A 22,032-nucleotide genomic window follows, 5' to 3' on the forward strand; every position below is an offset into this window, starting at 1 on the left:
GCTGCATTTCGACAGGAACGTTAAGGCAGTCACACACCCCCTCCCACCGGATAATAATATCCAAATGGGATGGTGGAGCAGAGGATTCTGGGGAACAGTGGGGAAATTCACTCCGAGTAGCAACACAAGTTAATAATATCATAAATAAAGAAAGAGAATTAGGTCACTTATCCAGAGGGATAGAAATGACAAGTAGAGATGTTCTGTTTAATCCGTGTACAGAAATGTGCTCTGACCACACTGGGAGCACTGTGCACAGTTCCGGTCTCCATATCCCTTGGTTAGACCACACTGGGTGCACTGTGCACAGTTCCGGTCTCCATATCCCTGGGTTAGACCACACTGGGTGCACTGTGCACAGTTCCAGTCTCCATGTCCCTTGGTTAGACCACACTGGGAGCACTGTGCACAGTTCCGGTCTCCATATCCCTTGGTTAGACCACACTGGGAGCACTGTGCACAGTTCCGGTCTCCATATCCCTGGGTTAGACCACACTCGGAGCACTGTGCACAGTTCCGGTCTCCATATCCCTGGGTTAGACCACACTGGGAGCACTGTGCACAGTTCCGGTCTCCATATCCCTTGGTTAGACCACACTGGGAACATCTGCACAGTTCTGGTCTCCGTATCCCTTGGTTAGACCACATTTGGAGCACTGTGCACAGTTCTGGTCTCCGTATCCCTGAGTTAGACCACACTGGGAGCACTGTGCACAGTTCCGGTCTCCGTATCCCTTGGTTAGACCACACTGGGAGCACTGTGCACAGTTCCGGTCTCCATATCCCTTGGTTAGACCACACTGGGAGCACTGTGCACAATTCTGGTGTCCGTATCCCTTGGTTAGACCACACTGGGAGCACTGTGCACAGTTCCAGTCTCCATATCCCTTGGTTAGACCACACTGGGAGCACTGTGCACAGTTCCAGTCTCCATATCCCTTGGTTAGACCACACTGGGAGCACTGTGCACTGTTCTAGTCTCTGTATCCCTCGGTTAGACCATACTAGGAGCACTGTGCACAGTTCCGGTCTCCGTATCCCTTGGTTAGATCACACTGGGAGCACTGTGCACAGTTCCGGTCTCCATATCCCTTGGTTAGACCACACTGGGAGCACTGTGCACAGTTCCAGACTCCATATCCCTTGGTTAGACCACACTGGGAGCACTGTGCACAGTTCCGGTCTCCATATCCCTTGGTTAGACCACACTGGGAGCACTGTGCACAGTAAAATGAAAAGGATATAGAGACATTGGTGGGAGTGCGATTAAAAATTTGAGGGACTAAGCAATTGCACTTAACCAGCCAATTTAGTACAGGGGCAGTGAGGAATCCTGCTGCTTCTCTGCACTGTGTGGTTCCAACATCTATCCCTTACCTTGGTGACTGATGGGAGAATGTGCACGTGTATGAGGGAGAGCAGCTCTGTCACAAGCTGCTGTGTTTGGGAAACAGGAAGAAAGGGAAAGTCAGAGACAAGCGATCAGTCCAGAGTGTTTAATGAGAGTTGATGCATCACGTCGAACAATCGGTTTGAAGCACTTTGTTCAGACACAGCCTGGCCTGCCTCTTACAGTTGCAGCCTTACTCAAATTGCTTCCCCCTGACCTTTGTGGTAGCTCTCGCCCTGTGATTTCACACTCTTTCCCCCCCAGCCCCTTCCCCTCCCTCGGGCGGTAAAACGTACAGGGGGAGGGTTCCCCGCGAATTCGATCAGTGGTAACAACCTCAGCAACGTTCCAACCCCGCACCTCTGTCTGCGGTAGCGCACGTTTGACATTGGCTGGGGGGCGGGGGGGGGGGGTGGGGTTGAGATTGGGATCTTCCTGTGCCGTGGGTGGGGCTCAGCACCATGGGTTTAACTCAGTGAGAGGTCTGAGGAAGCTTGGCTCCAAATTCAAATCTAAACCATCTTTTGATCAAATGTGATTTGTTCTGTACAGACAAACACTCAACACCCAACATCAATGATACAGAAACAGCCTCTGAATGCCACACATTGAGCTGATAGAACTGAAGACAGTTAATAATTAACATATTATATAAATAATTCTGCATGAGAGACAGCCTTCACTACATGGAAACTAAACAACAGGAAAGGTTTGAGTTTTCATACTCCTTGCACAAAATGTAGATATTGAATCGGGACAATGTAGGACATTCGTAATCTTTGCATCGATGGAGTTTTCAGTAATACAGTTCCTTATCCCACCAACCTGCAGAACAAGAGACAGAGAATTACAAATACAGTCATGGCGGGACTCCCAGTGTAGAGGGGGCTTTACTCTGTATCTAACCCCGTGCTGTACCTGTCCTGGGAGTGTTTTATGGGGATGGTGTAGAGGGAGCTTTACTCTGTATCTAACCCCGTGCTTTACCTGTCCTGGGAGTGTTTTATGGAGACGGTGTAGAGGGAGCTTTACTCTGTATCTAACCCCGTGCTTTACCTGTCCTGGGAGTGTTTGATGGGGACAGTGCAGAGGGAGATTTACTCTGTATCTAACCCCGTGCTGTACCTGTCCTGGGAGTGTTTGATGGGGACAGTGTAGAGGGAGCTTTACTCTGTATCTAACCCCGTGCTGTACCTGTCCTGGGAGGGTTTGATGGGGACAGTGTACAGGGAGCTTTACTCTGTATCTAACCCCGTGCTGTACCTGTCCTGGGAGTGTTTGATGGGGACAGTGTAGAGGGTGAGTTACACTGTATCTAACCCCGTGCTGTACCTGTCCTGGGAGGGTTTGATGGGGACAGTGCAGAGGGAGCTTTACTTTGTATCTAACCCCGTGCTGTACCTGTCCTGTGAGTGTTTTATGGGGACGGTGTAGAGGGATCTTTACTCTGTATCTAACCCCGTGCTGTACCTGCCCTGGGAGTGTGTGATGGGGACAGTGTGGATTTATTGAGAGTTTCCAGTGGCGGTACTCACTTCCAGGATGCCTACGCACTCCGAGTTTCCTGATCTCGTCATACACGAATATCAAGATTCCAAATGGGATGGGTACGAACCACCACTGTCCGCTGTGGGGGAGAACGAAGCTGAGGTTAGTGTTCCGTTCGCAGTGATCCTCGCCCTGTTCCAGGCTGCAGCAGTCCCACCTCCCAGCTCACACCCGGCCCACCCGCCAGGACTCATCGTACGTTGAGGTGAAATCACACGGCCACATCGAGGTTATCCTGTCCTTCCAGTTAAGCCAGGGACTGATCAGCCGTTCACGGAGTTGGGGGAGAGGGAGGTTCCGGTCTATATTCAAAGACCCCACACGCGCCCCCCCTCCCTCCCCAGGCCACTGTTACGGAGAGTTCCTCCTGACGCCCTGGGACAGCAGTTCCTGCCTGAACGTCATCCAGCACCAGGTCGACTTTCACTGCTGGTTGCGGGATCTTGCTTTGTACAAGATGGCAGCTGCATTTGCTGTTATCACAGCAGTCACTGGACAGCGAAATGACCCCTTAATTGTCTTTGTAGGTCTTAAGGGACACTTGGAAGACACGTTATATAACCTGCATTTATAAAGCACCTTTGATACCGTAAAACATCTCAAGGTGCCTCAGGAGCGATAATCAAACCCAATTTGAGCCCGAGTCACGAGATATTAGCGCAGGCAGCCAAAAGCTTGTTAATAGAGATCACTTTTAAGAAGCGCCTTAAAGGAGAGAGAGAGGGGTTTAGGGAGGGAGTTGCAGCGCTCAGGGCCCTCCCAGGCAGCTGAAGGCACGGCCGCCGATGGTGGAGCGATGGGAAGCGGGGGATGGTCAAGAGGCCGGGATTGGAGCAGTGCAGAGATCTGGGAGGGTTGGAGGAGGTTACAGAGATAGGGAGCGTTGTAGGGGCTGGAGGAGGTTGCAGGGATTGGGAGGGTTGTAGGGGCTGGAGGCGGTTACAGATCGGGAAGGGTGTAGTGGCTGGAGGAGGTTACAGAGATAGGGAGGGCTGTAGGGGCTGGAGGAGGTTACAGATCAGGAAGGGTGTAGGGGCTGCAGGAGGTTACAGACATAGGGAGAGCTGTAGGGGCTGGAGGAGGATACAGAGATAGGGAGGGGTGTAGTGGCTGGAGGAGGTTACAGAGATAGGGCTGTAGGGGCTGGAGGAGGTTACAGATCGGGAAGGGTGTAGGGGCTGCAGGAGGTTACAGACATAGGGAGAGCTGTAGGGGCTGGAGGAGGTTACAGAGATAGGGAGGGTTGTAGGGGCTGGAGGAGGTTACAGAGATAGGGAGGGTTGTAGGGGCTGCGGGAGGTTACAGAGATAGGGAGAGCTGTAGGGGCTGCAGGAGGTTACAGAGATAGGGAGGGGTGTAGGGGCTGGAGAAGGTTACAGATATAGGGAGTGTTGTAGGGGCTGGAGAAGGTTACAGAGATAGGGAGGGTTGTAGGGGCTGCGGGAGGTTACAGAGATAGGGAGAGCTGTAGGGGCTGCAGGAGGTTACAGAGATAGGGAGGGTGTTGAGGAGGCCGTGGAGGGATTTGAAAACAAGAATGAGAATCTTAATCTCGACGGATTGCTGGACCCGGAGCCCCTGTAGCTCAGTGTGTGACAGGGGCTGATGCGAGTTTGGTGATTTTGCACAGGCTGCAGTTTCCAGCGGTTGGGAGGCTGTGCCAGAGAGTGTGGGAATAGTCGTGCACAGCGTGTGAGCAGGAGCAGAGTACGGAACCCCCCCTCGACCTGTTGGCTGTACCTACCGTATTGGCATGAAGTTAAAAATATTGGGCATTCCAGGGCAGTAGCACAGGAAGTTACCCAGCAATACTTGGAAGATGATGGCGGAGAGCAAGACCTTGTTCCTACGGAGAGGGAGGGAAAAAAACGTAGATAAGATGGTGAATTCTTCAAATCAGGGAAACTTGCTGTACAGAAGGAGGCTATTCGGCCCGTCGAGCCTGTACTGGCCCTTTGTAAGAGCAGTCATGTTGCTTCCCACGTCCCCTGCCTGTTGTCCATCACCCTCGAAGTTCCTCATCCTCCGATACCTGCCCGACTCCCTTTTCAGATCCCGGCAACACTCCTGAGTGAAAACACTCCTCCCCACCTCGCCCCCCTATCCCAACCCCAACCCCAAACCCCCACCGAAATCTTCACCCGACGATTTTCACACCGACGTCCGCCTGGTTACTGACCCACGTGCCAGCGGGGATGGCTTACTCTGTCACGCCCGCGTCAGACAAACCTCTGCTCGCTCATCCGCTTAGCCCTCTCTGTTCCGAGGAGGACAGTCCAAACTGTAACTGAAGATCCCCCCCCTCCGCCCTTGGGGTCAGGCCCTGGTCCCCTTTCCAGGGGCTTTACGTCTTTCCCCTGAAGTGTGGGGCCCAGGATTTGCCACGACACTCAGGTGTGAGGCCTAACCGGTGGTTGGCCAAGTCCCAAATGGACCTCTTCACTTCCTTATTCTGTTCAACCCTCTATTCATCCAAGCAAGCTGCATCCTTCTCAAAGGCCTTGTCAACTTGACGTTGCCAATTGGATTAGGGACGCGGGAGTCACTGGCAAGGCCAACGTTGTTCCCCATCGCTAATTGCCCTTTGAACTGAGTGCCTTACTTGGCCATTTCAGAGGGGACAGTTAAGAGTCAACCACATCGCTGTGTGGGGTCTGGAGTCGCGTGTAGGCCCAGACCGGGTAAAGACGGCAGATTTCCCTCCGTCAAGGGACATGAGTGAACCAGATGGGTTTTTAAGCAACAATCGGTGGTTTCATGGTCACCGTCACTGGGACCAGCTTTCAATTCCAGATTTATTAATTGGGTTGGTCTGGAGTCTCCAGCAATTGAAGGAGGAGACCATTCAGCCCCCCTCGAGCCTGTTACACAGGAACAGGAGGAGGCCCATTCAGCCCCCTCGAGCCTGTTACACAGGAACAGGAGGAGGCCCATTCAGCCCCCTGGAGCTTGTTACACAGGAACAGGAGGAGCCCATTCAACCTGCACCACTATCCAATAAGATCATGTCTGACCTGTACCCTAGGTACATTGATCCCTCTCCCTGAATCCCTCAATCCCCTTGTCTAGTAAAAACCTATCAATCCCAGATTGAAAATGATTCACTGACACCTGCTCCCCCCACCAGCATCTACTTTTTGTGGGAGAGAGTTCCACGTTCCACCACTCTTTCTGTGTAAACAGCTTTCCTAACCTCTCTCCCCATGTTAAGGCTCTTCCCCTTTGTCCTCAACACCAAACCTCCTCCTTCCAACCAGCCGAAATACTTTCTCTCCATCGACCCCTATCTGTTCCTCTTAATATCTCCAAAACTTTAATCAAATCCCCCCGGAGCCTTCTAAATTCCGGGGAATCCGAGCCTAGTTTGAGTTTAAACCCTCCTGGTAATTTAACCCTTGGAGTCCCGGTCTCATTCTGGTAAATCGACACCATGCTCTCTCTCTCTCTTTGTGTCTCTCTCTCTCTCTGTCTCTCTCTCTGTCTCTCTCTCTCTTGCTCTCTCTCTCTCTCTCACACTCTGAGGTCAGTACATCCTTCCTAAGGTGTGGGTCCCAGAACTGTTCACAGTGACTCCAGGTGTGGTCTAACCAGAGCTTTGTACAGATGAAGCACAGTTTCTACCCCCTTGTATTCTAGTCCCCCCCACCCACCGAGGGAAAGGGCAGTGTCCCATTCGACACTTGGATTAATCTCTGTCCCTGTTCCTGACATTTTAAGGATCAGTTCACCCCAAGCCTCTCTGGATTTGCTCTGTTCCTAGCTTAGCGCTCGTTTCTGCACTGAGCTGCTTCTGCTGGGAGCTTTCAGTGACAGGAGCAGCTGGTGTTACTGTGACCCCTCACCTGAAGACACCCTGCTGAAACATGGAGAGACGCCTGGTCTTTCTGATGAGGCAATCAGCGATCTGACACATCTCAATGCTGATGAAGAAGACAGTGTAACACGTGTACTGTTGGTATCGGCGCTGCCAGTATGTCTGTGGAAGACCAGAACAAACAATTAGGAGGGTGGGAGGGTTAGCGGTGGGGTGTGGGGTGGGGGGTGGGGGTGGGAGGGTTAGCGGTGGGTGGAGAGGTTGGGGGGGAGAATGATTGGTCCAGTCACGTTGGAGAAAGTCCCCTCGAGCCTGTTACGTAGGAACAGGAGGAGGCCCATTCAGCCCCCTCGAGCCTGTTACACAGGAACAGGAGGAGGCCCATTCAGCCCCCTCGAGCCTGTTACACAGGAACAGGAGGAGGCCCATTCAGCCCCCTCGAGCCTGTTACACAGGAACAGGAGGAGGCCCATTCAGCCCCCTCGAGCCTGTTACACAGGAACAGGAGGAGGCCCATTCAGCCCCTCTTGAGCCTGTTACACAGGAACAGGAGGAGGCCCATTCAGCCCCCTCGAGCCTGTTACAGGTGCAGGAAGGAGGTTTCCCCCCAGCTGGGGGGGAGGGGGTGGGGGTGTGGGTGGAGGAGGGGGAGGGGGGAGGGCGTGGGGGTGGAGGAGTGAGAGTGGGGTGAAGGAAGGGGTGGGGGAGGAGGAGGAGGGGGAGGGGGTGGGGGGTAGGAGGGGGAGGGGAAGAGGAGAGGGAGGGGGTGGTGTTGGGGAAGAGGAGGGGGAGGGGGGTGGCGGGGGAGGGGTTGGGGAAGAGGAGGGGGAGGGGTTGGGGAAGAGGAGGGGGTGGCGGGGGAGGGGTTGGGGAAGAGGAGGGGGTGGCGGGGGAGGGGTTGGGGAAGAGGAGGGGTTGGCGGGGGAGGGGTTGGGGAAGAGGAGGGGGAGGGGTTGGGGAAGAGGAGGGGGTGGCGGGGGAGGGGTTGGGGAAGAGGAGGGGGAGGGGTTGGGAAGAGGAGGGGGTGGCGGGGGAGGGGTTGGGGAAGAGGAGGGGGAGGGGGAGGGGGTGGCAGGTGGCGGGGGAGGGGTTGGGGAAGAGGAGGGGGAGGGGTTGGGGAAGAGGAGGGGGAGGGGGTGGCGGGGGAGGGGTTGGGGAAGAGGAGGGGGAGGGGGTGGCGGGGAGGGGTTGGGAAGAGGAGGGGGAGGGGTTGGGGAAGAGGAGGGGGAGGGGGTTGGGGAAGAGGAGGAGGAGGGGTTGGGGAAGGGGAAGAGGAAGAGGAGGGGTTGGGGAAGAGGAGGAGGAGGGGTTGGGGAAGAGGAGGGGGAGGGGTTGGGGAAGAGGAGGGGGAGGGGGTTGGGGAAGAGGAGGAGGAGGGGAAGAGGAAGAGGAGGGGGAGGGGTTGGGGAAGAGGAGGGGGTGGCGGGGGAGGGGTTGGGGAAGAGGAGGGGGAGGGGGAGGGGGTGGCAGGTGGCGGGGGAGGGGTTGGGGAAGAGGAGGGGGAGGGGTTGGGGAAGAGGAGGGGGAGGGGGTGGCGGGGGAGGGGTTGGGGAAGAGGAGGGGGAGGGGTTGGGGAAGAGGAGGGGGAGGGGGTTGGGGAAGAGGAGGAGGAGGGGTTGGGGAAGGGGAAGAGGAAGAGGAGGGGTTGGGGAAGAGGAGGAGGAGGGGTTGGGGAAGAGGAGGGGGAGGGGTTGGGGAAGAGGAGGGGGAGGGGGTTGGGGAAGAGGAGGAGGAGGGGAAGAGGAAGAGGAGGGGGAGGGGTTGGGGAAGAGGAGGGGGAGGGGTTGGGGAAGAGGAGGGGGAGGGGAAGAGGAGGAGGAGGGGTTGGGGAAGAGGAGGAGGAGGGGAAGAGGAAGAGGAGGGGGAGGGGTTGGGGAAGAGGAGGGGGAGGGGGAGGGGAAGAGGAGGGGGATGGAGGGGCTGAATGGCCTCCTCCCGGGTTCCAATTCCACCAGCGGACACGCGTCGCCCCCGCGGCGATCCAGCCCACATTCACCGGACGCACGATGGCGCCTGTAGCCAAAGGGCTCCGGCGTGGTGAATCGGCGGCCCCCCAGGGTCACCGCGCAAGGGTCCCGCCGCCAGGAGACCAACCGGCGCGGCAGGAAGATGGCGGACGTGGAGGCTTGGGAGAAGCGAGCGGCAGCAATGAGGATTGGGAGGGGCCACTTGAGCCTCCCCAGGAACACCGGGCTCCCCCCCCCCCCCAAGTTTAGTTGGCGTCCAGGAGTGTCGAGCTACGAAGGGAGGCAAGGGAGGGGTTTGGCGGAGTTGGATCGCCCCCCTGCAGTCTCTAACCCTCGCCCCCCATCACCCCACCCCCATGAAATCTCAACGCGTACGTACCCACTCCTGTCCATAACTGTCCTCCAGCGAGTTGAGGCTCTGGTCTTCCCACTGGGCCCGGAGTCCAATGCACAGCAGAGGGTACCAGCCCTCCTGAACCATGGCGGTGAAATAGTCGGTGAATCCAGCAAACGACTGAATGACCCCTGTTGCGGCAAAGCGAGGGAGACGCCTCATGAAAGTTCACACAATTCTTCCCCAGCCCAAATATACCTGCCCCCATCCGGCCACACTTAACAATGGGTCACTGCGCACCCCCCTCCCCCCAACCCCGCCACCACCACCACCACCCCCACCACCACCACCACCCCCACCACCCCACACCCCGCGGCCAGGACTCTCGAGACATTAACTTTCTCTGCACCGCACCCCCATCCCCGCCGCTTGTCACGGAGTTAGAATGGCCTGATTTCCAGCCCACCCTCCAGAAACCCGTGCCCCATCATCTAGGCGGGCACTCCAGCCTCCACTGAGGGAGTGCCGCACCGTCGGAGGGTCAGTACTGAGGGAGTGCTGCACTGTCAGAGGGTCGGTACTGAGGGAGTGCTGCACTGTCGGAGGGTCGGTACTGAGGGAGTGCTGCACTGTCGGAGGGTCGGTACTGAGGGAGTGCTGCACTGTTGGAGAGTCAGTACTGAGGGAGCGCCGCACAGTCGGAGGGTCAGTACTGAGGGAGTGCTGCACTGTGGGAGGGTCAGTACTGATGGAGTGCCGCACTGTCACAGGGTCAGTACTGAGGGAGTGCTGCACTGTCGGAGGGTCAGTACTGAGGGAGCGCTGCACTGTCAGAGGATCAGTACTGAGGGAGTGCCGCACTGTCAGAGGATCAGTACTGAGGGAGTGCTGCACTGTCGGAGGGTCAGTACTGAGGGAGTGCTGCACTGTCAGAGGATCAGTACTGAGGGAGTGCCGCACTGTCAGAGGATCAGTACTGAGGGAGTGCTGCACTGTCGGAGGGTCAGTACTGAGGGAGTGCCGCACTGTCAGAGGGTCAGTACTGAGGGAGTGCCGCACTGTCAGATGGTCAGTACTGAGGGAGTGCCTCACTGTCAGATGGTCAGTACTGAGGGAGTGCCGCACTGTCACATGGTCAGTACTGAGGGAGTGCTGCACTGTCGGAGGGTCAGTACTGAGGGAGTGCTGCACTGTCGGATGGTCAGTGCTGAGGAAGTGCTGCACTGTTAGAGGGTCAGTACTGAGGGAGCGCTGCACTGTCGGATGGTCGGTACTGAGGGAGTGCTGCACTGTTGGAGAGTCAGTACTGAGGGAGTGCTGCACTGTCGGAGGGTCAGTACTGAGGGAGTGCCGCACTGTCGGAGGGTCAGTGCTGAGGGAGTGCTGCACTGTGGGAGGGTCAGTACTGAGGGAGCGCTGCACTGTCAGAGGATCAGTACTGAGGGAGTGCCGCACTGTCAGAGGATCAGTACTGAGGGAGTGCTGCACTGTCGGAGGGTCAGTACTGAGGGAGTGCTGCACTGTCAGAGGATCAGTACTGAGGGAGTGCCGCACTGTCAGATGGTCAGTACTGAGGGAGTGCTTCACTGTCAGATGGTCAGTACTGAGGGAGTGCCGCACTGTCAGATGATCAGTACTGAGGGAGTGCTGCACTGTCGGAGGGTCAGTACTGAGGGAGTGCTGCACTGTCGGATGGTCAGTGCTGAGGGAGTGCTGTACTGTCAGAGGGTCAGTGCTGAGGGAGTGATGTTCTGTTAGCGGCGACACCTTTGGGAATGAACAGTGAAATCATCCTCATCTGCCCTCTCGGGCGGGTGTGAAAGATCCCACGGCCACTATTTGGAAGAGAAGCCGGGGGGTGGGGGGTGGAGTTCTCCCCGGTGTCCCTGGGGCCAATATTTATCCCTGAACCAACATCACTAAAAAACAGATGATCTGGGTCAACTTCACATGGCTGTTTGTGTGGGATCTTGCTGTGCGCAAATTGGCCGCTGCCTTTCCTACATTACGATGGGGAGCACACTTCGAAAAGCATCGACGTTGGCTGCGAAACGCTTTGGGACATCCCCAGGTGGGGAAATTTCAAATCTTTCTTTTTCACGCGAAGAGGTGCGAGGATGGATTGGTGTCAAGATGCTCACTGGACTCGGAGCCGGGTACATACCGATCTGGAAGTAGGAATATACTGCGAGCTGCTCGTTCACCAGCCGGTCTTTGCGAGGGTTACGAGGCTTCAGATTCATGATATCGCTCTCTGCTTTCTCGTAGGCAAGAGACACCGAGGGGAACTGTTTTTAACGACAGGTTTGACCGGTGAGGATTGAACATTCGGGCACTCAAACAGTCACAACATAAACCCAATGGGGGAATTCAGGAGAAACCTCTTTACCCAGGGAGTGGGGGAGAGTGTGGGACTCGCTCCCACGGGGAGTGGTCGAGGTGAATAGCGTCGATGTGTTTAAGGGGGAAGCTGGATAAACACATGAGGGGGAGAGAGGAGTAGAAGGATATGGGGATGGGGTGAGATGGAGACGGGGGGGGTGGTGGGAGGAGGATGGTGTGGAGCAGTACAGGCGTGTGCAGGGTGACACTGGGCTATCCTGTGAAGGGGATGTGCATCGATAACAAGGCAAGGAAATACACAACTGGTGGGAGACTGAGAAATGTCGAAGTACAGGGGGACCTTGGAGTAACGTCCACAGATCCCTGAAGATAGGAGGAGAGGCAGATGAGGTGGTCAAGGTGGTACACAAGGGGAACTTCCTTTTGTTCGACAAATCTATGATTATGATGACATAAGACACTAGTTAGACCACAACTAGAGCACTATCTTGTTTATTCTTTCACAGGATGTGGGTGTCACGGGCAAAGTCAGCATTTATTGCCTGGCCCTAATTGCCATCGAACTGGGGCCATTTCAGAGGGGCAGTTAAGAGTTAACCACATCGCTGTGGGTCTGGAGTCACATGAGGGCCAGACCGGGCAAGGACAGCAGATTTCCGCAACCCCCCACCCCCCACCAAAGGGGCATTAGTGAGCCAGATGGGTTTTTAACAACAATCGATAGTTTCATGGCCAACATCCCCGAGACTGGCCCTCGATTCCAACGTTATTAATTGAGTTTAACCCGGGGTGGGGTTCGAACCCTCGGACCCCCGGATCGATAGGCCCAGGCCTCCGGGCGACGGGTCCAGTGGCACTCCCGCTGCGCCGCCGGGCTCCCCTGGTCCGGTTCCGGTCACTGGTACCGCCGGGAAGTTGCGGCCGCTCCGGAGACGGCGGCGAAGAGAGAGTTGCGGGACTGGGAAACGTTGGCGGTGAGCAGAGGCTTGGGGTGGGTCCCTTTGGAGTGGAGGGGAGGCTGAGAGGAGAAGTTTGGAAAACCGGGAGAGGTGGCGATCGGCCGGACAGGAAGCAGCTATTGCTCTTGGCTGAAGGGGGTCCAGGCGGGGGCACGGATTCGGGAGTGGGGGTGCCCGGAAGAGGCTCGAGATTCTGACGGCTCTGGAGGGGACAATTTCTTCCCTCAGAGAGGGAGGGGAGGATCGGAACTCACGGCCTGATGGGGTGGTGGAGGGAGAAGGATATAAGTTTGAAAGGGCAGAACCCAGAAGGCGACAGGCAAAGAGCTGGAAAGTGGAGTTAGTCTGGACAGCTACTTGTCAGCAGGCATGCGCTTGACGGGCCGAGTGGTCTCCTCCCCGAGAGGTGGATTGCCCTTGATGGGACGGAGGGGACACTATCGTTCGGCACAGAGACCGGGCGAGACTTACGATGTCAGTGGCCAGCTCGATGAAGAGAATAGTGATGCAGCCCAGGGGCAGTGGGACGCTCATGGTGATGTAGATGAGGTAAGGAGCCAGTTCCGGAATGTTCTTTGTCAGCGTGTAGGCAATCGACTTCTTCAGGTTGTCAAAAATGAGGCGCCCTAAGAAAATGAGTTCAAGGCAAAACCTTAAAAAGCCGGCGCACTGAAGAGTCGACAACCCCCTGATCTCTCAGCCTTAAGCTCTGAACCCTCGCCACTCAAAACTGCGACCAACCTCACGTTCTGCAGGCCATGTTGTACCCTGTCCTGGGAGTGTTTGATGGGGACAGTGTAGAGGGAGATTTGCTCTGTATCTAACCCTGTGCTGTACCTGTCCTGGGAGTGTTTGATGGGGACAGTGTAGAGGGAGCTTTACTCTGTATCTAACCCCGTGCTGTACCTGTCCTGGGAGTGTTTGATGGGGACAGTGTAGAGGGACCTTTACTCTGTATCTAACCCCGTACTGTATCTGTCCTGGGAGAGTTTGATGGGGACACGGTAAGTCACCCTTTCCTACCTTGCTCTACTCCAGTTACAATTGAGGCAAAGTTATCGTCCAGGAGAATCATGTCTGCTGCATTCTTGGCAGCGTCTGATCCCGCGATCCCCATCGCAATTCCGATGTCCGCTTTCTTCAGTGCCGGTGAGTCGTTGACTCCATCTCCAGTTACAGCAACGATGGAGCCCTGAGAGAGAGGGGGAGAGAGAGAGAGGAGTAGTGAGGAGCGATGAATGGCATTAAACTGCGTCTGCAAGCAAGATCAATACTGGATGGTCACGTACACTGTACAAACCAGGAGGGAGATTGAATGACCGGCCAACCGGCCAGTTTCAGGCGTGGCTCAGTGGAACAATTTGGTGGCTTCATAAATACACCTCCCGACAACAACGTGCATTTATATAGCTCCTCTAACATCCCAAAGCACTTCAGTCTTGGGCCCAAACAGCCAGTCAATGAAGGATAGAACTGGAGCCCATCTTGACACACCTTATTTATTTACAGAGTTACACAATACAAGCATGCACCTCCTAACCCCACAACCCCAGTTTTCGTCTGTCCCCAGTTACTGCCCCCACCTCTATTCCATTAAACACAATTTAATGCACGATTAACACGCGGGAGCGTAAATCTGACCCCGATCAGCAGATTTTAGGGAGAGGTCACCATAAGCTCAAAGAGGTCAGTTAAAGGAATGTCTTAAAGGAGGAGGGAGCGAGGCAGAGAGGTTTAGGGAGGTCATTCCAGAGCTTAGGGCCCCAGGCAGCTGAAGGCTCGGCCACCGATGGTGGAATGATGGGAATCAGAGGATGCTCAAGAGGCTGGAATTGGAGGAATATGGGGATCTCAGAGGGTTGTAGGGGCTGGAGGAGGTGACAGGGATAGGGAGGGTGTTTGAAGGGGTTTGTAAACAAGGATGGAGCATTTTAAAAATGAGGCATTGCCTGACTGGGAGCCAACGAGCGAGAGAGGGTGATGAGTGAAGAAACTGCTTTATTTGTTGGGTTGATCCAGGGTGGGAGAGAGAGAGAGACAGAGCGAGAAAGAGAGACTCAGAGAGAGAGAGGCTCACAGGGAGAGACTGAGAGAGAGAGTGCGAATCAGCGAGTGAGAGAGAGAGAGAGACTCAGAGAGATTCAGAGAACAATAGAGAGAATCAGGGTGAGAAACCCAGAGAGAAAGAGAGACTCTGAGAGAGAGAATCCAAGAGAGAGAAAGACAGACAGACAGACACTGTTGTTGGACTCAGTGCCTCTGACTGGGGGAAGGTTAGTACAGGGGAGATATCTTGCCAGAGTTCCCATGCATGATCACTGTCTGGTCACTCTGAGTGGACAGAGTACACATGGACCTGGAAGGATTAGCCTCAGTAGTAATGTCCCCACACCCAAGGTTGAATATCGCACTCACTCACCAGTTTCTGACAGCTCTCCACAATGATCAGCTTCTGTTGGGGTGATGTGCGGGCAAACACCATCTCCGGGTGGGAGCGTAACATATCCACCAGCTCATCGGAGGTCATATCCTTCAGCTGTCCACCATTAACTACAGCCGCTCTGGCATCCCTACAGGGGGCAAATCACAGGCACTGTTACTGAGGAACATTGAAAATCACACTGCACTCATACCCCATCAGATAGGAACAGGAGGAGGCCCATTCAGCTCCCTCGAGCCTGTTACACAGGAACAGCAGGAGGCCCATTCAGCTCCCTCGAGCCTGTTACACAGGAACAGGAGGAGGTCCATTCAGCCCCCTCGAGCCTGTTACACAGGAACAGGAGGAGGCCCATTCAGCCCCCTCGAGCCTGTTACACAGGAACAGGAGGAGGCCCATTCAGCCCCCTCGAGCCTGTTACACAGGAACAGGAGGAGGCTCATTCAGCCCCCTCGAGTGTGTTACACAGGAACAGGAGGAGGCCCCATTCAGCCCTTGACATCAAGGCAGCATTTGACCGAGTGTGGCATCAAGGAGCCCCAGCAAAACTGGAGTCAATGGGAATCAGGGGGAAAACTCTCCGCTGGTTGGAGTCATACCCAGCACAAAGGAAGATGGTTGTGGTTGTTGGGGGTCAGTCATCTCAGCTCCAGGACATCAGTGCAGGAGTTACTCAGGGTAGTGTCCTCGACCCAACCATCTTCAGCTGCTTCATCAATGACCTTCCTTCCATCATAAGGTCAGAAGTGGGGATGGTCGCTGATGATTGCACAATGTTCAGCGCCATTCACAACTCCTCAGATACTGAAACAGTCCATGTCCAAATGCAGCAAGACCTGGACAATATCCAGGTTTGGGCTGACAAGTGGCAAATAACATTCACACCACACAAGTGCCAGGCAATGACCGTCTCCAACAAGAGAGAATCCAACCATCGCCCCTTGACGTTCAATGGCATTACCATATGGGAACCAGTGTGTGACCGTGTAACCAGGGTGGACAGATTTAACCTGGCTGAAATTGGGGAGGGTCTGGCCTGGCTGAGATTGATCAGTATTCAGTGCTTACCGCCTGTCCACCTGTTCGACAGGAATCCTCTTGCGAGCTGCAATATCCTCAACTGTCTCACTGCCCTCGGAGATGATCCCCACACTGGCAGCAATTGCCTTGGCAGTGATGGGGTGGTCACCAGTAACCATAATCACCTACGTACACATCAACACAGTTAGCACTTGCAGAGGAAAGTTCCTCAAAGGATTCTCCTACCATCATCTCCAAACATCCGCTCAGATCACCAACCCTCCCTCAGATCGCCCACGCTCCCTCAGATCACCCACCCTCCCTCAGATCACCGAACCCTCCCTCAGATCACCCACCCTCCCTCAGATCACCGAACCCTCCCTCAGATCACCCACCCTCCCTCAGACCACCAAACCCTCCCTCAGACCACCGAACCCTCCCTCAGATCACCGAACCCTCCCTCAGATCACTCACCCTCCCTCAGATCACCCACCCTCCCTCAGACCACCGAACCCTCCTTCAGATCACCCACCCTCCCTCAGATCACCCACCCTCCCTCAGATCACCCACGCTCCCTCAGATCACCCACCCTCCCTCAGACCACCGAACCCTCCCTCAGATCACCGAACCCTCCCTCAGATCACCCACCCTCCCTCAGATCACCCACCCACCCTCAGATCACCCACCCTCCTTCAGACCACCGAACCCTCCATCAGATCACCCACCCTCCCTCAGATCACCCACCCTCCCTCAGATCACCGAACCCTCCCTCAGATCACCCACCCTCCCTCAGATCACCCACCCTCCCTCAGATCACCAACCCTCCCTCAGACCACCGAACTCTCCCTCAGATCACCCACCCTCCCTCAGATCACCAACCCTCCCTCAGATCACCCATCCTCCCTCAGACCACCGAACCCTCCTTCAGATCACCCACCCTCCCTCAGATCACCCACCCTCCCTCAGATCACCCACGCTCCCTCAGACCACCAAACGCTCCCTCAGATCACCAACCCTCCCTCAGACCACCAAACCCTCCCTCAGATCACCCACCCTCCCTCAGACCACCCACCCTCCCTCAGATCACCCACCCTCCCTCAGACCACCCACCCTCCCTCAGATCACCCATCCTCCCTCAGATCACCCACCCTCCCTCAGATCATCGAGCCCTCCCTCAGATCACCCACCCTCCCTCAGATCAGATGCCCTCCCTCAAATCTCCCACCCATTCTCACTTCACTGATTCAGAACCCCTCGATTAGATTCCAGTCTGTAGCTCACTCCCGGGTATCTGTTATTCTATATATAAACCACCCTGAACCCCTCGATTAGATTCTAGCCTGTAACTCACTCCCTGGTATCCGTTATTCTATATATAAACCACCCCGTACCCTCGTTCCAGACTGTAACTCACTCCTGGGTATCTTTTATTCTATATATAAACCGCCCTGAACCCCTCGATTAGATTCCAGTCTGTAACTCACTCCCGGGTATCTGTTATTCTATATATAAACCCCCCCAAACCCCTCGATTAGATTCCAGTCTGTAACTCACTCCCGGGTATCTGTTATTCTATATATAAACCACCCCGAACCCCTCGATTAGATTCCCGTCTGTAACTCACTCCCGGGTATCTGTTATTCTATATATAAACCCCACAAACCCCTCGATTAGATTCCAGTCTGTAACTCACTCCCGGGTATCTGTTATTCTATATATAAACCCCACAAACCCCTCGATTAGATTCCAGTCTGTAACACACTCCCGGGTATCTGTTATTCTATATAAAAACCCCCTACCGAACCCTTCGATTAGATTCCAGTCTGTAAGTCACTCCCGGGTATCTGTTATTCTCTATATAAACCCCCCCGAACCCCTCGATTAGATTCCAGTCTGTAACTCAGTATCAGGTATCTGTTATCCCATGCACATATTCCCTATGAAACCCTGGATTTGACCCCGTGATCACTCAGCATGCACCTACCCTGATCCCTGCGGTCCTACATTTAACCACAGCGTCTGGTACTGTAGCTCTGGGAGGATCAATCATGGAAATGAGGCCATCGAAACACAGGCCACTGGTGGGAAAATTCATGTCATCCGTGTCAAAAGAGAATCCTCGGGGAAATTCCTTCTCATTCAGGTAAATGTGACAGAATCCTGGGTAAGAGAGTCACTGGTTACTTGATGATTACATCAACCCTTGCTTGGCTGACACCTGGAGCAACATCAACAGGTCTAGAGTGGAAGTACAGCTCCTTATTAAGATTCCTGCCCCACACCAGCCTCCTCCGTCCCTCCATCTCACCCCATCCCCATATCCTTCTATTCCTCTCTCCCCCTCATGTGTTTATCCAGCTTCCCCCTTAAATACATCGATACTATTCACCTCGACCACTCCCCGTGGGAGCGAGTTCCACATTCTCCCCACTCTCTGGGTAAAGAAGTTTCTCCTGAATTCCCCCATTGGATTTATTAGTGACGATCTCATATCGATGGCTCCTAGTTCTGGTCTCAACCACATTGGCTCCTAGTCTGGCAACACCTTGATTTTAAAATTCTCAGATTTGTTTTCAAAGCACTCCCTATCTCTGTAACCAAGTCCATCCCCTCCAACCCTCCCTATTTCTGTAACCTCCTCCAGCCCTACAACCCTCCCTATCTCTGTAACCAACTCCATCCCCTCCAACCCTCCCTATTTCTGTAACCTCCTCCAGCCCTACAACCCTCCCTATCTCTGTAACCTCCTCCAGCCCATACACCCCTCCCTATCTCTGTAACCTCCTCCAGCCCTACACCCCTCCCTATCTCTGTAACCAAGTCCATCCCCTCCAACCCTCCCTATTTCTGTAACCTCCTCCAGCCCTACAACCCTCCCTATCTCTGTAACCAACTCCATCCCCTCCAACCCTCCCTATTTCTGTAACCTCCTCCAGCCCTACAACCCTCCCTATCTCTGTAACCTCCTCCAGCCCATACACCCCTCCCTATCTCTGTAACATCCTCCAGCCCTACACCCCTCCCTATCTCTGTAACCAACTCCATCCCCTCCAACCCTCCCTATTTCTGTAACTTCCTACAACCCTCCCTATCTCTGTAACTAACTTCATCCTCTCCAACCCTCCCTATCTCTGTAAACTCCTCCAGCCCCTACAACCCTCACTATCTCTGTAACATCCTCCAGCCCCTAAAATTCTCCCTATCTCTGTAACCTCATACACCCCTCCCTATCTCTGTAACCCCCTCCAGCCCCTACAACCCTCCCTATCTCTGTAACCTTCTCCAGCCCTACACCCCTCCCTATCTCTGTAACCCAAGTCCAATCCCTTCAACCCTCCCTATTTCTGTAACTTCCTCCAGCCCTACAACCCTCCATATTTCTGTAACTAACTTCATCCCCTCCAACCCTCCCTATCTTTGTAACCTCCTCCAGCCCTACAACCCTCCCTATCTCTGTAACCTCCTCTAGTCCTACAACCCTCCCTATCTCTGTAACCCCCTCCAGCCCCTACAACTCTCCCTATCTCTCTAACCCCCTCCAGCCCCTACAACCCTTCCTATCTCTGTAACCATCTCCAGCCCCTACAACCCTCCCTATCTCTGTAACCTCCTCCAGCCCCTACAGCCCTCCCTACCTCTGTAACCACCTCCAGCCCCTACAACCCTCCCTATCTCTGTAACCTCCTCCAGCCCCTACAGCCCTCCCTACCTCTGTAACCACCTCCAGCCCCTACACCCCTCCCTATCTCTGTAACCACCTCCAACACCTACACCCCTCCCTATCTCTGTAACTACCTCCAGCCCCTCCAACCCTCCCTATCTCTGTAACCTCCTCCAGCCCCTACAACCCTTCCTATCTCTGTAACCATCTCCAGCCCCTACAACCCTCCCTATCTCTGTAACCTCCTCCAGCCCCTACAACCCTCCCTATCTCTGTAACCTCCTCCAGACCCTACAACCCTCCCTATCTCTGTAACCTCCTCCAGCCCCTACAACTCTCCCTATATCTCTAACCCCCTCCAGCCCCTACAACCCTCCCTATCTCTGTAACCTCCTCCAGCCCCTACACCCCTCCCTATCTCTGTAACCACCTCCAGACCCTACAACCTTCCCTATCTCTGTAACGTCCTCCAGCCCCTACAACCCTCCCTATCTCTGTAACCTCCTCCAGACCCTACAACCCTCCCTATCTCTGTAACCTCCTCCAGCCCCTACAACTCTCCCTATATCTCTAACCCCCTCCAGCCCCTACAACCCTCCCTATCTCTGTAACATCCTCCAGCCCCTACAACCCTCCCTATCTCTGTAACCCCCTCCAGACCCCACAACCCTCCCTATCTCTGTAACCTCCTCCAGCCCCTACACCCCTCCCTATCTCTGTAACCACCTCCAGCCCCTACAACCCTCCCTATCTCTGTAACCTCCTCCAGCCCCTACAACCCTCCCTATCTCTGTAACCTCCTCCAGCCCCTACAACCCTCCGAGATCTCTGTGCTCCTCCAATTCCGGCCTCTTGACCATCCCCCGATTCCCATCGCTCCACCATTGGCGGCCGTGCCTTCAGCTGTCTGGGGGGGGGCCCTGAGCTCTGGAATTCCCTCCCTAAACCTCTCCACGTCTCTCTCTCTCTCTCTCTGTCTCCCTCTCTCTCTCTCTCTCTTTCTCTCTCTCTCTCTTTCTCTCTCTCTCTTTCTCTCTCTGTCTCTCTCTCCCTCCTCCTTTAAGACATTCTTTAATACAGACCTCTTTGTCTGAGCTTATGACCACCTGCCCTTTACATTTCTTTATGTGACTCGGGGTCGGATTTTATCAGTCTGATTGACCCTCCTGTGCAGCGGATGTCTTACTCGGCTGAAGTTGCTATATAGATGCAGGTTGTAGTTGTATTTACCCAGCACCCTCTCTCCCAGTCCTCCGAGATCCATGTATGCAGTCTGAAACGCCTCCTTCCATTGTTCATCCAGCGGTAGCTCCTGTCCCTTGATCATGATGGTTGCACAGCGTTCGAGGATACGTTCTGGAGCTCCCTTCATTACCATTAGATATCGCAGATCCAGTGGGTCCTCCATTTCGTGGATCGACAGCTGCGAAAGTGACGGAGAATCACATCCAGTTACAGCCAGCCTACAGCACAGAAACAGGCCATTCGGCCCATCTGCTCCGTGCTGGTGTTCCTGCCCCACACCAGCCTCCTCCCCCCCCTCCCTCCATCTCACCCCATATCCTTCTATTCCTTTCTCTCCCTCATGTGTTTATCCAGCTTCACCCTTAAACACATCGACACTATTCACCTCGACCGCTCCCCGTGGGAGCGAGTCCCACACTCTCCCCACTCTCTGGGTAAAAGAAGTTTCTCCTGAATTCTCCGGTGCATTTTGGAGTCAGTCCTGCACAGGTCCCAAGTCTGACCCCGTGCCTGACCTCACTGACCCTGGATCTGAACTCACTGACCTGGCATCTGACCCCATTTCTGATCCCATATCTGACCTCACATCCCATATCTGACCTCACTGACTCCGATTCTGAACTCCCTGATACCTGTCTGACCTCCCTGACCCTGACTCTAATCTCACTGATCCCTGTCCGACTTCACTGACCCTTAGTCTGGCCTCACTGGTTCCGTGTCTGACCGTCATCTGACCTCACTGACCCATGTCTGACCCCATGTCAGACCTGCACTGACCCGTCTGACCTCATTGACCTTTGTCTGACTTGCACTGTTCCCCCCCACCGTGTCTGATCCCATGTCTGACCCCCATCTGACCTCACTGACCCTGAGTCTGACCCCATGTTTGCCCCAGGCTTGACCTCCCTGACCCCTGTCTGACCTCACTTTCCCCATGTCCAACTTCACTGGCACCACATCTGATCTCCCTGACCCTATGTCCGACCCCATGCCTGACCTCACTGGCCACGAGTTTGTCCTCCCTGACTATGTTTCTGACCTTTCTGATCCTTTTATCTGACATCATTGACCCCTGCCTAACCTGCACTGACCCCACCATCTGACCTCACTGACCCCATGTCTAACTTGCATTGACCCCTTGCCTGACCTGCACTGTGACCCCTCATCTGACCTGCACTGATCCATGTCTGACCTCACTGCCCCGAGTCTGACCTCCCTGACCCTGTGTCTGGCCTCCCTGATCCATGTCTGACCTTACGGACCCTGTGTCTGACCTCACTGACCCCTGTGCCTGACCTCCTCGACCCCGAG

The 22,032-nt window shown here is 54.9% G+C and overlaps 1 protein-coding gene across 1 annotated transcript in view; it reads right to left on the reverse strand.

Moving 5' to 3' along the window:
- Nucleotides 1–2,099: 2,099 nt before the first annotated feature.
- The window catches only part of LOC121274031 (potassium-transporting ATPase alpha chain 1-like), a 36,584-nt gene continuing 16,651 nt past the window's right edge, over nucleotides 2,100–22,032 (reverse strand). The window contains 12 exon segments of the mRNA XM_041181161.1: nucleotides 2,100–2,215; nucleotides 2,926–3,017; nucleotides 4,683–4,784; nucleotides 6,781–6,914; nucleotides 9,099–9,244; nucleotides 11,218–11,341; nucleotides 12,827–12,981; nucleotides 13,379–13,547; nucleotides 14,775–14,925; nucleotides 15,864–16,000; nucleotides 17,800–17,975; nucleotides 20,707–20,899. Coding sequence (XP_041037095.1) covers nucleotides 2,187–2,215; nucleotides 2,926–3,017; nucleotides 4,683–4,784; nucleotides 6,781–6,914; nucleotides 9,099–9,244; nucleotides 11,218–11,341; nucleotides 12,827–12,981; nucleotides 13,379–13,547; nucleotides 14,775–14,925; nucleotides 15,864–16,000; nucleotides 17,800–17,975; nucleotides 20,707–20,899 — 1,608 coding nt within the window. The 3' untranslated portion in view covers nucleotides 2,100–2,186.

This window comes from Carcharodon carcharias, assembly GCF_017639515.1.
Source record: "Carcharodon carcharias isolate sCarCar2 chromosome 29 unlocalized genomic scaffold, sCarCar2.pri SUPER_29_unloc_2, whole genome shotgun sequence".
NCBI lineage: Eukaryota > Metazoa > Chordata > Chondrichthyes > Lamniformes > Lamnidae > Carcharodon > Carcharodon carcharias.